Here is a 14305-nt window from a genome sequence, read left to right as displayed (position 1 = left end):
GGAGTGCACCATTAACGAAAGACCAAAGAACTGCTGCGGAACAATTGGTGGATGACTTCAAGCATCTGTTTTCATCTACATCGGAGGATGTTGGCCGTACGAATTTAACGCAGCATAGGATCTACACTGGAGAACACCCCCCTATTAAACAGCATCCAAGACGACTACCGTTCGCCAAGAAGGAAGAGGTTGAGACCCTCCTGAAAGAGATGAAGGAGAATGATGTAATCGAACCGTCATCCAGTCCTTGGGCCTCTCCCATCGTCTTGGTCCGAAAGAAGGATGGCTCTACCAGATTTTGTGTCGATTACCGACGGCTGAATGAAATCACCAAGAAAGACAGCTACCCTCTTCCACGGATAGACGACACCTTGGACACTCTTTCCGGACACAAGTGGTTTTCGACCCTGGACTTGAAGAGCGGCTACTGGCAGGTTGAGATACACCCTGATGACCGAGAAAAGACAGCATTTACAACTGAACAAGGCTTATGGCAGTTTAAAGTGATGCCCTTCGGCCTCTGCAATGCACCAGCTACGTTCGAGCGTCTTATGGAGACAGTGTTAAGAGGACTTTCCTACGAATCCTGTCTGGTCTACTTAGACGATATTATCATCGTGGGACGCAGTTTCGAAGAACATCTGGCAAATCTTAGGAAGGTGCTGCAAAAGCTTAAGGAAGCCAATCTGAAGTTAAGCCCGTCCAAATGTAATTTGTTCCGCCGGGAAGTGAACTACCTTGGTCACATCATCTCTTCTGAAGGTGTACAAACCGATCCAGAAAAGGTGTCTGCTGTCAAGAGTTGGAGTCGTCCCGAAAACATCCATCAGCTGCGAAGTTTCCTGGGGCTCTGCACCTACTACAGGAAGTTTGTAAAGGGTTTTTCCAACATTGCACGACCTTTGCATAAGCTGACGGAGAGCAAGCAAAAGTTCGAATGGTCCAAAGAATGCGAAGATGCATTTCTACGACTGAAGGAGGCTTTAACATCAACGCCTATCCTCGCCTATCCTCAGCCTGAAAAATCCTTCATCCTGGACACTGATGCGAGCAACGAGGGCATCGGAGCTGTTTTATCCCAAGAAATTGACGGAAATGAACATGTCATCGCTTACTGGAGCAAATGCTTATCAAAGTCGGAGCGAAATTACTGCGTCACCAGAAAGGAGTTACTGGCCATAGTGAAAGCTGTAGAACACTTCCATCATTACCTCTACGGCCGAAAATTTCTGCTTCGGACAGATCATGCCTCATTAACTTGGCTTTTGAACTTCAAAAATCCGGAAGGCCAGATAGCCAGATGGATACAGCGGCTCCAGGAATATGACATGGAGATCAAGCATCGAAAAGGGTTATCTCACGGTAATGCTGACGCTTTATCAAGGAGACCCTGTCCTGAGAACTGCCACTATTGTTCCCGAATCGAGAAACAGTATGGAACGACTAGCCCTACCGCCTATCAGGTGACAGTGACTCCAACATCATCAGAACCTGATCGAGACCCACGTGATAACAGGCCAGACAACTCCCCTCCCCCCCGCTTCGTTACGCCACCAGTAGTCGATCTTTGAACTTGGCGCGAAACTTAAAAACAGTGCAGTTTACCAGTAGTGTTGCTTGCTCTGGTTGATATAGATGAAATAGGAAATATGTAACTTCGGATGCACATTTTTGAATACAATTCTGTTGGATTTATCTCTTCCTTCCCACGTACCGGAATGTAGAGGCAATTAAAAAATATATGTATAATATAAGTCTTAAGTATCTGCTGAGTGAAAAGCGAGTCAGCGAGTTCCGCTGCCGAACAACCTGCATGTAAAGCAAAAAGCTGGACGCCTCATGGAATAAATTTTAAAGTTCGGAGGTAAGTACTCTTTTCTCAGATAAACAAATTTACATTTTATGCAGTTAAGATTTCTTAAGTTTTCCTCCATTACACAAACAATTGTCAGTTTCCTTTCCGATATCTTTGTCTGTAATTTGTAATTTCAGCATACTGCTTTAATATTTGAAACGGTTAACTTGCAACTTTTTATTTCTTTATTTTTTCAACTTTGAACACGCATTTATTCGAAATGGATTTTCCAAACTAACAATATACATATGTCAAAATTTTCTGCGAATATACTTGTTGCTATCAGAAGCGTAACTTGGTGTTGATATTCAGTAAAAATGTAAACAAGTTTATTGAAACAGGCTTTTAACTGAACTAATCTTATATTTTCGGTTTCGATTAAATTGTTTTATACGCTAGCATGTGTTATTTTGATCAAAAAACATTCCTTGATGGGTTTCCGTAGTTCTGAGATAAAAGATTAGATTTGAACGCCGGAGGTCGTGGGTTCGATACTTAAACATTTCCCCCCAACTACGCCCCTGCAATGTTATTCAAACAAGCTGGTTCTGTGCGTAAATTAAAAAATATATATATGGTTTTTTTTTCACTGTTGTCTTTAGGTTTTATGATATTTATGCACACATTGTGGTTAAGTTAACGGTATTCATAATTTCTGGGCTTGCGAAAGATTAATTTTGAGCAGTGGATACACAACGTGTTTTTGCCAAATGCTCTATGCTTGTTTGTTTATGCTTAAAAAGGGCAAAATGTCTTGAACTACATATTTTTTGAACTCCTTGGGTTTTCTGTTAATAAGCTTTCAGGAACTCTGAAACTGTAACATAAATTGAATTAAAGGGCTGTCTATAAAGTATGTTACAAACTTTTGAACAAATCCCCCCCCCCTCCTCCTTGTTACATGTAACGCTGTTCAACATGAGCATATTGTTATAAACAACGCGTGATGTCACACTTCTTGTTATCCCCTCCCTTCCCCCCTGTCACAAAACTGTCACATTGATTTCCTAAAAGAGCATACTTAGCAAAATGTTGATCTAAATTTAACATATATGAGGTTTTAAGTATTAAAGAAAGTTGCTAAAATGGTCATTCTATGAAAAGTTTTTTGAAAAATATTACTTTGTCATCAATTAATGCTTTTTAAAATAATTTTTCAAAAGCCTAAAATGATGAACAATTAAAGCCCCCCCCCCCCACATACACAAGAATCATTAGCAGCAGAAAAAGCTAAAAATGGGAAAGTAGCCGAATTCCAAAAAAAAAAAAGGCTGTTTAGATATTGAATACATTTTTTGATATACAACATACAGTATTCATGATGTATCATTCATGCTTTAATTAACGTTTTTCAAGTTGAATTCCTGTGTAATTTTTCGAGAGTGCCCACCGAAGGGGGGGGGGGGTCGGAATCATAGTCTCATAGTAATGATAGCTTTTCAACGGCTATAGTTATAAATAACTGTGCCCTTGAAATTTTAAGGGAGATGGAGATGTTTTGGTTTTTTTTTTTTTTTTTTTTTTTGAAGGTTTCATAATTGAAGGGGGTAGGGCACCGTCTACTTTGGGGATGGCACCCAAGCATTCACGTCTTTTTAAAAGCATAAATTTGCTCAGCTAAGTTAACATTAATAATCTGGTATTATGTACTTTAATTTGATGTTATGTCTTTGAAACATATTGCAGTCCTGTTTCCCGTTTACTTAAGTAAAAATGTTTATTTATTTTTTAAAATTTCATTTAATTCTTATTCAAATACAATAGTAATATTATTTTTTGTTTTGATGTAATTGTAAAATGAAAGTTCATTTATTTATTTGAATACTTCTTAAGACTTAATGTTTCAATACAATATACGAGTACTTAAAATGCGATTAGTTAAAAAACAATTTCTAATGAAAAATAAAACTGTGTTTATTAATCACTTTGTTTTAACATGATTGTAAAATAAAATCGTGTTTAGTTATTTGAATACTTTGTAAGACTATGAATTAAGCTCAGTGTATTTTTTAATGTATGATTATCGGTTCCTTTTTATGTTTTCAAATGAAAAAGTAGAACTTGTAATGCTACTTGAATAACAGAAGACAATAATAAATAAACCAAATAGTTTTATTTAACCAAAATATTAATCGAAGTGCTCCCTTCCCAATATCATTGTGGATCGACAAACGATGACGTCATTTGCTAGTTGGATGGCCTTTTTATCTCGAAGGCCTCGACCTGATCCATGGAGTGATGACCAAGTTCGAAAAGATCAACTTGAAGACCCCGACATAAAACCAATTTTAGAGTTCATGGAAAGTGACAGTCGACGCCCTAGCTGGCAGGACGTTTCCATCTTCAGTCCTGCAACAAAAAGATACTGGGCTTTATGGAACTCACTCCATTTACGGAACGGCGTGCTACACCGGAAATGGGAATCTGACGACGGTAAAACATCTAGGTGGCAGTTACTACTTCCCCGATCAAGGATTTCAGATGTTTTGAAAGAAATACATAGTAGTGCGACTGGAGGACATTTTGGTGTCTTGAAAACCCTTAATAAAGTTCGGGAGCGCTTCTTCTGGAGCAAGGCGAAGGATGACGTGGAGAAGTGGTGCCATTCTTGTGACGCCTGTTCTGCTCGTAAAGGACCGAAGAAAAGAAGCAGAGGGAAGCTACATCTGTACAACGTTGGAGCTCCTTTCGAACGAATTGGGATCGACATCCTGGGTCCTCTACCAAGAACTGCTGATGGGAACAAATACATTCTTGTTTCCATCGACTACTTCACCAAATGGCCCGAAGCGTATCCCATTCCAGATCAAGAAGCTACCACCGTAGCAGAGACTCTAGTCCAACACTGGATCTCGAGATACGGAACACCTTTGCAGATTCATTCCGATCAAGGGAGGAATTTCATCTCTGCTGTGTTTAAGGGCCTATGTCAAATTCTCGGAATTGAGAAAACTAGGACAACACCACTACACCCACAATCGGACGGCATGGTGGAGAGATTTAACCGCACAATCCTGAACAATCTCTCACTTATGGTCTCCAGAAATCAACAGGATTGGGACAAGAAGCTACCTTTGTTCCTGCTGGCCTACCGCAGTGCTGTCCACGAGACTACCGGATATGCCCCATCTCAGATGCTCTTCGGACGAGAGCTTCGGCTACCTTGTGATCTCGTCTTCGGTCGTCCTCCGGATGCGCCTGCATCGCCTGAGGAGTACATCCAGGATCTCCAGGCCCGGTTGGAAGACGTTCATAACTTCGCACGAGAGCGAATCAACATCGCGGCGGAGAAGATGAAGACCCGATACGACACAAGGTCTACTGGACATGAATTCAACGAAGGCGACAAGGTTTGGTTATGGAATCCCATCCGACGGAAAGGTCTGTCACCCAAATTGCAGTCGCATTGGGATGGACCCTACAAAGTCCTTAACCGACTAAATGACGTCGTAGTGAGGATCCAAAAATCACCTAATGCAAAACCTAGGGTTGTACATTATGATCGGTTAGCCCCATACTATGGCCATAGTTCATGAGTATTACGTAAACAACCATGGTTGATAACATAAAAGTTGCAGATAATTTTTGCTTTTAATGTTTAGTAATATTTCTTGTTATTATTGTGTTTTCTGTATCTGTTAGTTATTAATTAATGTGTATATTTGTAAACTTGTGATAGAAGTTTGGCACCCTTTCTGGGGATTGTACTGCCCGGGACGTGCAGTCCTTAGGAAGGGGGCAATGTTACAAATTCTGTAAATAGTAATTATTGTAGGAACGTAACCTGTAAATAGTTTCCCGTAATGAATATACAACCCCTTTTTCAGTCGGCTAAAGTATACGAGCCCTATTTTCTTTCTTTTCATTGATAACGGTCTACGCATTTCGCGAAGAGGTAAGAATGTTGTGGAAAATTCTTTTCGGTGTATTTAAGCCGTTAGCGATGGATAAACAGTCAGTTTCGATTCAGATTTCGAACGGAGAGCATTTTGCTCTGTTTATAGCGAGGCATTTCGCTGTGTTGTTTTCGTATTTGGAAGTAAATACGTGTGTAAACGTTGAGTTTACGGTGTTGTGTGATAATTGCTTAATTGCTGATGAATAATTTAGCAGTTGTTGAAGATCTTTCCTGTACATAGTGTAAATAAATTTCCTGTGTTTTTATCAAGAACTGTGTTTTCATTTCAAGAAAGCGGAAGTCGCACCGAATCCGTTACAATACTGTTTCAATGAAAGTTTCATTATAAAATACAATGGTCTTTATGTAATGTAATTTTCAAAACAAATTTCCGATTTGTTTATTTTGAAAAAACTCAGTCATCTTAACCATTTCACTTTGCCCCACATTCCTGTACTTTATTCTTATTTCATACATAAAAAAAGGATTAACTATACACATTTAAAATAAATAATGTATAATTATGTTAATTTTTGAGAACAAAGATAATCTAGTACATTTTAAACTAATATTCTATTTTTTCAGCAAGTGAACTGTTATAATCTCAAAAAAGTAATTCTCTGTAATAGCAAACATCTCACAACAACTAAATTATTTAGAAGAACTACTGTAAAATCTTGCATGTACACAATTAACATTACAAAGGTTTGAACTTTTAAGACTTCAATTTTTTAGTGACAGACCTAATGATGCATAAACTACTCCACGAGCGGATTATCCGCAAGTCAATTTACAATCAGGAACATATATTTTCATAGGAAAAAGCAAATACCAATGGCTGGTTTTTTTGTTTAAAACTTGTAAATTGAAACTCGGTTGTTTTCGTTTTATTTACTTTTTGTGCTTTCTTCATCGTACATTCACTAGTTCTTTATTGATATTAAGTTCTGTTGTGCAAAAATACAAACATTTTTACTGTACAGCATATATTTTCACTATCTGAACAAAGTATTATGCAACAATACAGCTAAGTTTTTGGGGAAGGACAATTTTTTACATTTGTTCCTCATTTTAGCCTTTTTTGCGATTCATCCGCAGCACTTGTGCCACCCAATTCCGCGTATAATCAGGAGTTTACTGTATAGTTAAAACAAGAACATACAAAAATATGTTAATATAAGAGAATATAATAAGAAAATTACTTCTTCAAAATCATCCAGTTGCTCTAATCTATTCTTAACTTTGTCACTTACAGAGCTGGAAGTTTTCCCAATCACTAAAGAGAAGAAAAAAATTATTAATATCCAGAATATTACACAATTGTAAATAAATTATCTGTAGCATATGTTTTTAAACAAACCTTTTTCTCCTCCAGATAAGAAACTAGTTGTGATAGATAACTTTTCTGAAGTAGTGTATTTACTCAATATTGCAACTTTCTTTGCAGACCAAGGCTCAAAGGTATCATCTAAATGACATTTTCTGGAAGCTGATATTTCTTTCTTAAAGCACAAAAACAAAACATAGTAAATGCATTGCAAAATGGATAAAGGGTCTTTCCTACAAAATAGGGGTGTGCAACAAAATGCCTGTCACGTAATCCCAAATGAGGTGGTAGAAGAGATCATGTAAAAAAGTAAAAATGAATTTATTGTTTTTGACATAGATAAGGGGCATGCTTATTTGCACCGAGTAAAAAGACAATTTATGACAATAACTCTTCTTTAACAAGAATGATTACAAGAGAATTGGGGGCAATCTCTTACGGAGTTGGAAAATAACTCCCTTATCCTAATTCCAGCCAGTGATTCATGTAAAGTGGAAAGCAATTATGTTTAGAAATGATATATCCGAATAACCCAGAGCTCGGTGAATTCACCCCGCGACAAAGTGATTCACAAGTAATTTAATTTAAATGCCAGAGCATGCAAATTCGTTTTTAGGGACAAACTCTAACTTCTTAAAGTTATGAAAATACATAATGAAAACCCGAATGTTAATTTGAAGTTGGCATTACAGAAAATCGAGACCAGAAAATTAACGAGGATTACTCATGTACAAAAGAAGTCGTCATGGTGCCGGGGATGAAGAAAAGAAAGTAGAAGCAAACAGTCCGGAAAGTTATCAGGCGTATTCGGTTTATCATTCACATTTGAGCACATTTACAGTCCGGTAGGCGAGATCACAAAAAAATCCTTTTACAACGGCAGAATGGTCGTATGACATAAAAGTGCATAACATATGATATCAACGTAACATCATAACGCAGAACAAAATGCTACGAGAGGCAGTCATCCTTCAGCACACACACAAAACTTCACGCCTACTTTGGAGCCATAATGCGGCCGAGCGGTTGAGCCAAAAAAAACCTTGGCCCTTTTTCACAGTGTTCCGATGCACGCAAAAATAATGATCTCTCTCAAAAAAAAAACTTTGCATCGCCTTTTTATCAACTTTTTCATGGAAGCTTCTAGAACAAATATTGCATCAGCCAAAATACGGCACGGAGCGGTTCAACGGCCAATAAAATCATTTCCAAACCAAAACTTTCTTGCGGTTTGCTGAAAGTTCAGTGACCTCACAAATGAGAATTGGTGACGTCATCAGAAAGCTTCACGATCGCGAGAAAAGCAGTTCACTGACTCACTCTCTGAAATAGTAAAATGATTCACCAGAAACCAAAACTAAATGAAATGGAATGAATGTGGATTACACCACAATGCCCAAGGGTTCAATTTTGCTCTATTTTTCACAAAAAAAAAAGATCTGGGACTGTTCCAAAACTTATCCCTTACCATAATGTCAACAAAGGTTGCTTATGATCGCATTTTTAAGGATTTAATTTCTAAAAAATTTCCATGGGAGACTTCGCGAACCCTTCCTCTCTATAACATCAAGAGAGGCCTTCTAAAACTGATCATAGGACTGAAATTTCAAAGATTTTCTCGGATTCCCCAAAAACTATTTTCTGGTTGCGCTATTGCTCATGACAGAATTTTCATAGACCTGAGAGCATCGAGAAATACTATTAGATTGGCTAAATAGCAGAATGCGGCCTGTTGGGATAAAATATAGGACCTTTTTTTTATTTTGGGGAGGGGGCGACATACTGCCCATTTTCCAAAGCCAAAACTAGCAGCCGAGATCGAATCTATTTTAAAAAGGAGCGATAGGTTGAGGATGGGCACTTTCTGCTTGCACTTAATATTTTTTTTTTTTTTTTGCTGCTACTTTGGAAGAGCTGTGTTGAACACATTATTTTTTCCTATCTAGTTTTCATTCTTTTACTTCCCGGTTTCCACCCCTATTTTGATAATATCAGAGCAGACCTGACGCATGCACAAATTTGAATTTGCGGGAGGTTTTGGCTAAGGAAAACAGACAGTAAGAGTAGCAATATGATTTTTAAAAAATGATACATAGCAGTTGATGAGAAATTTCTTAAAATTTTCTAAATGTTAAACTCAATTAAATTTTTATTATTTTTCTTGTTTCTATAATCATTATGGGGGTATGTTTGCTGTAAGTTTTAATTAAAAGTAATAATAATGTTACTTACGGCTCGCTCATGCTCCTCTGCCATCTGACTTAACGGATCTAATCCAGAAGCAAATTGGGAAAGGGGATCACTGCCATCCAAGGCAGAACTTAATGGATGAAAGGTAGATAAAGGATCTGAAACATTTTTCTTTGGAGTGCCAGCTAAGGAGGAGGAAGCACTACTTGTGTTGCTGCCACCAAATCGTTTTTTTATTTTCCCTTCTTGAACCTGCAAATAAATATTTTGCGTAACTTCTGTAAAAGGTACATTAAAAAATTGGTGTGCATGTTGTGGGGCTTTCCAGAACTACACAATGATTTTTTTTTCTTTTTTTAAAGATTTAAAATATTGGTTTTACAAGAACATCGATCAGACATTGTGAATGCTTTAGATGCATTAAATGTACATTTTTATAAAAAAAAAAAAAAAAAAAAAAAAAAAGAACACATCTTTAATCTTAAATCACACTTCTGAACTATTGCAGTAGCAGGTATAATGTACACCTTGGAATCAGAGTTGCAGGTTTTACAGATCATTTCAAATTTTGAAATAAATGTTCAAAATATATCTATACATTTGCACCTCAGAAGTAGTTTTTAGCTGCAATGGTATTAAAAAACTAATAGTATAAATTAATGCACATATTTTCATACATAAATAAATACATTTTACAATCAAAAGAAAGTGAACTATCCTGCACTTCTGCTAGCTTCATGGTTTGCATAACAGCTGAATATTCAAGAGAGAGCTGGGGCTTTTTTTTTTTTTGAGCAATCACGATTGTTTATTGTCCTCACTTCACCGCCCTTGGCGTTGTGATTCATTTTTCAGCTTGGACCAGGGGCATCTGCAGCACAGCCCATCATCCTCTGCAGGCGGCACGGCTGCTCTGGTCCTGAGCTATCCGTTTCTCTTGGTCGGAGGCATCCATGTCCTACACACACGCACGCACGCCCACACACTCACACACATACACTCACACACGCCTATGTGCATACACACAGGTCTACGCACACACACAAGCCTACACACTTACACACACAACTATGCACACGTAACCGCCCAGGAGGAGAGGCAGGCTTGGGGGGGACAGGAGCCGTTTCTAGAAACAATAACTCCAATGAGTCTCCACGAGTCCTGTCGCAACTCCTGATTGCGAAAAACATAATTTGAATTCAAAATTTCAGAATTCAAATTAATTTCCTTTTTTTGTGACTACAGTGAGTTCTGGTTAATTAAATCAGTGGTTAATTGAATCAACTGCTTAAATGAATCAAACCATCAAAAACTGAACAAAATTTTGCTTTATTAAATTAGCTTCTTTTTGGAATCAAAATTGTTTAGAGCAAACGCGATTCATATAAGTGGCGGCCACTGTACTAATTATCATTTCAAAGTTTTGAATTAAGATGGAAAGATGAAAACCTGTTTCAATTAAATTTGCCAAACAATTTTTATGTTTGCAAGATGGAACAGAGTTACTTTTTTAACAGCAAAATTTATTATTTACTTCTAAAATTTATGCGGTTTAATGAGCATTTTGTTATATAGGCTGGCGTTATAAAGGTATTCTATTGTACTTTCAAAAAAATAGGAGGAAGCACTTTCCTCATTTATAAAGCTTTATGAGTTACCAAAGCTCAAGGAATATTTAGTTATTTTGCAAAATGCATTCAAATAGAAATGAGAAAAAAAAAACGAAGTATAACTCAATTTGTTAAAGAAAATTTTTTAAAAAGCTAGAAATACTTACAGTAATAGATGATGGCTTAAGAGGATGCTCAAAGACTTCTTCTTTTCTGCTTATCCAATAATTTTTTTCAACATCATAATTTTTTAGAACAGCATTCCTACATTTTTTAAGAAATACATGAAATATATTCATGACCATGATGTACATTAAAATAAAATTGCATTACATTATGTCATTCTACATTTTTTGCTGAAAAAGTCAATTTTTTCCTTACATGATTCTTCAGAATTATATAAAAATATAGTAAACTTTTTCTTCTTGTCTAATCCTCAGAATAGTCAAAGAAAGGAAGGAGAGAAAGACACCTTTTTCAACAAAACTCAGTGAAGATTCAGTTAAAACTTTGACACCCAACAAATTCTGTGTTGCTCAATAAATCGTTTTGCTGATGATGTAAAAATTATGGGGATTGTAGAAAATGAAAAACAAGTATAATAGCTTCAAGAGGATTTAGATCATATTATGAAGTGGGGGGATAGGTGGAGTATTGTACTTAATGTAGGGAAATGTCAAGTGCAACACTTAGGTCATGGAAATAAGTGTACGAGTTATCATTTACAGGGTTCAGTCATTAGTCAGGCAGAAAATGTAATTGATATGGGAATCTTAATAAATCAGGATTAAATACAAATACAAAAGTGACGACCAGCAACAGGCTCTGGGCTCAGCTAGACTGGTCCTAGTCAATTTACAATCCCCAGTGAAGATCAATAGCCCTCTTAAAACTATCTACTCCCTTGCTCATTACCACCTCTTCCGATAAACTGTTCCAAGGTTCCACTACCCTGCTAAAATAATAATTTTTCCTAACATCCATGTTAGCCTGAGATTTAAATAGCTTAAAACAATGACCCCTTGTCCTGTTTTTGGTGCTAAACTTCAGCCCAGTAACATCTTTCATTTTAATAAATTTAAACAACTGAATCATGTCCCCTCGGTCTCTTCTTTGCTCAAGACTGTACATTTTTAGCCTTCTAAGCCTGGAATCATAGTCTAAGTGAGAAAGTCCATTTATTAGCCTTGTAGCTCGCCTTTGAACCCTTTCCAATACATTAATGTCTTTCTTAAGATAAGGAGACCAAAACTGAACAGCATACTCCAAATGAGGTCTTACCAAATTTCTATATAAGGGCAGAAGAACTTCTTTAAATTTGTTTGAAATAGATCTATCGATAAACCCAAGCATCTTATTGGCCTTGTTACTAGCAATGCTGCACTGTTGGCTAAACTTTAAATCCTGACTTATTAAGACCCCCAGATCAGTAACTTTGTCTGCCTGACTACCCAGGTAGCACAAACCATCGGATTTACGTTGAAGAAAGGTTGAAAATGCATCGCAATGGTTGGAAATATGTTTTGGTTAGATATAGATTTTTTTCATACGCTCATTCGATCATTCAAAGCATCGGAGGATGGTTTAAAACTAACCTATATCCGACTAAACGCATTCCCAACTTATTTCTAACCTTCAAACCTGTTTCACATTTATGCCCATTCATTGCAAGCTCGTTGCTGAGATGCGCGTTCTGCGAAGCGTACGTAAATGCATCCCATAAGGCCACCCCCCCCCCTGCCTCTGCAGTCTTGTTGAGACCCAGGACTTGAAAGGGGTGAGGGAGGAGTGCGCCGGGGGCATAGCCATTTTCTTTTCATTCCAGAGTCACATACACATTCACACGTGTCGTACTTGCTCACTGTGAGTGTTCAATCCTCGCAAGTACTCAAGTCGTCCAAAGTAAATCAAATCATTTTTCCAACTGTTTTTCTTTCTTTCAATAAATTTTCTTTTTTTTTAAGGAGGGGGGGGGGACTCCCGATTTGGGGGGTCTCCGATGAATCGAAATTCTTAAAATTTATGCACATTCGAACTGATTTTTTTTTTTTTGATAGATGCTTTAACTAGTTTTCTGGAGAATTTTGTGAATGCTTTGAATTTGTTTCAGAATTTCGTGTTGTTCCTTTGCTTAGCCTTGATGGTAATTTTAAATGCACAATGTTTAAAAACAGTTTGCTAATCATACAAATTACACGTGCAATTTACCATAGAAATAAAATTGTGTCTTTGAATGAACTTTTCTCGTTGATGGATAAAATACATTAAAATTCCTTCCCTAATAATAAAATGAAAAAAAAAAAAAAAACAATGAACATGAACTTTTGAATGAAATGGGAGGGTATAATAGTTTGGCAAAACAATAAAATAAGTACTCTCAAGTTTAACCTACGTCATTTTAATTGTTATGAAGATTTACTAACTGAATGTGTATGCGTAAAATTGAACCTTCAAACAAGCTAGGTTATTTTTCATGGCAGAATTTTAAAGTCAAAGATTTTATTCTGTCTTAAGAATAACCTTGCTGGTAATTAATATTTGCTGAAAAAGAAAAAAAGAAGCTAATGTATGCTTATGAAGATAATTTTCGAGTAATTATTCAGAAAAATAAAAGGTAAGAATTATCAATATCTTAATTTTTGTTCATATTTTATTGAAACGTTTGTAAATGATAGGGAAATGATAAATTGTATTTTTTTTTTTTTTAGCATTTTTACTCTTTGAAACAATATATTGATGTAATGAGTGAAAATAGTAAAAACTTTAAATGAAACAGGTTTGAGAGCAATCAGAGGTAGCAATAAAGGTTATGATGTCACAAACAAAGGGCGAAAATCCACATAAATTATAGGTACTATACATGATGCAACTATTTCTCTACTATATTTTAATTTATTTTAGCATATAAGAATTGCTATGCTTCAGCATATTTTTTTAATTTTTAGTATTTTTATTTCTACGCTTGTAAAATAATAATGATTTGATATATATTTGGTAAAGTATATTGATTTGATGAGGGAAAATAATAAAAAATTCAAATGAAATAGGCTGGAAAGCAATCTGAGGTAGCACACTATTAAGGTTGCGCATATTAAATTTCAATAACATTGGGAAATAGTTACTTAAATGTTGATTTTTCATCAGAATAGCGTCGGAAAATAATCAGTCTAACGTTGCAGCTAACGTTGGAAATTGTTGGATAAGCGTCGAAATTTATACTGGGAGAGTTAAGAAGTGTTGTTTAACTGTTGTAATTTACATTGGAATAACGTTTGGAATTGGTTGGTTCACCGTTGCATTTTACGTAGGAGCAGCGCTGGAAAAATGTTGAGATAACGTTTTAAACCAATCGTTGGTAACCGTTTTTCGACGGTGCACTTTAACGTATGTTCTAACATAAGAGGCCAACATTAATCTAACGTAAT

The 14305-nt window shown here is 36.4% G+C and overlaps 1 protein-coding gene across 1 annotated transcript in view; it reads right to left on the bottom strand.

The window, feature by feature from the left end:
* The window catches only part of LOC129226551 (VPS35 endosomal protein-sorting factor-like), a 54117-nt gene that overhangs the window by 34547 nt on the left and 5265 nt on the right, over positions 1-14305 (bottom strand). Inside the window, exons 2-5 of the mRNA XM_054861159.1 lie at positions 11048-11144; positions 9313-9522; positions 7114-7255; positions 6956-7029 (exon numbers count right to left, since the gene is read on the bottom strand). Of these exons, the coding sequence (XP_054717134.1) occupies positions 6956-7029; positions 7114-7255; positions 9313-9522; positions 11048-11144 (523 nt within the window). The remainder of the gene's footprint in view (positions 1-6955; positions 7030-7113; positions 7256-9312; positions 9523-11047; positions 11145-14305) is intronic.

This window comes from Uloborus diversus, chromosome 7, assembly GCF_026930045.1.
Source record: "Uloborus diversus isolate 005 chromosome 7, Udiv.v.3.1, whole genome shotgun sequence".
Classification (NCBI taxonomy): domain Eukaryota; kingdom Metazoa; phylum Arthropoda; class Arachnida; order Araneae; family Uloboridae; genus Uloborus; species Uloborus diversus.
This window is presented reverse-complemented; position numbering and strand designations above follow the sequence as displayed.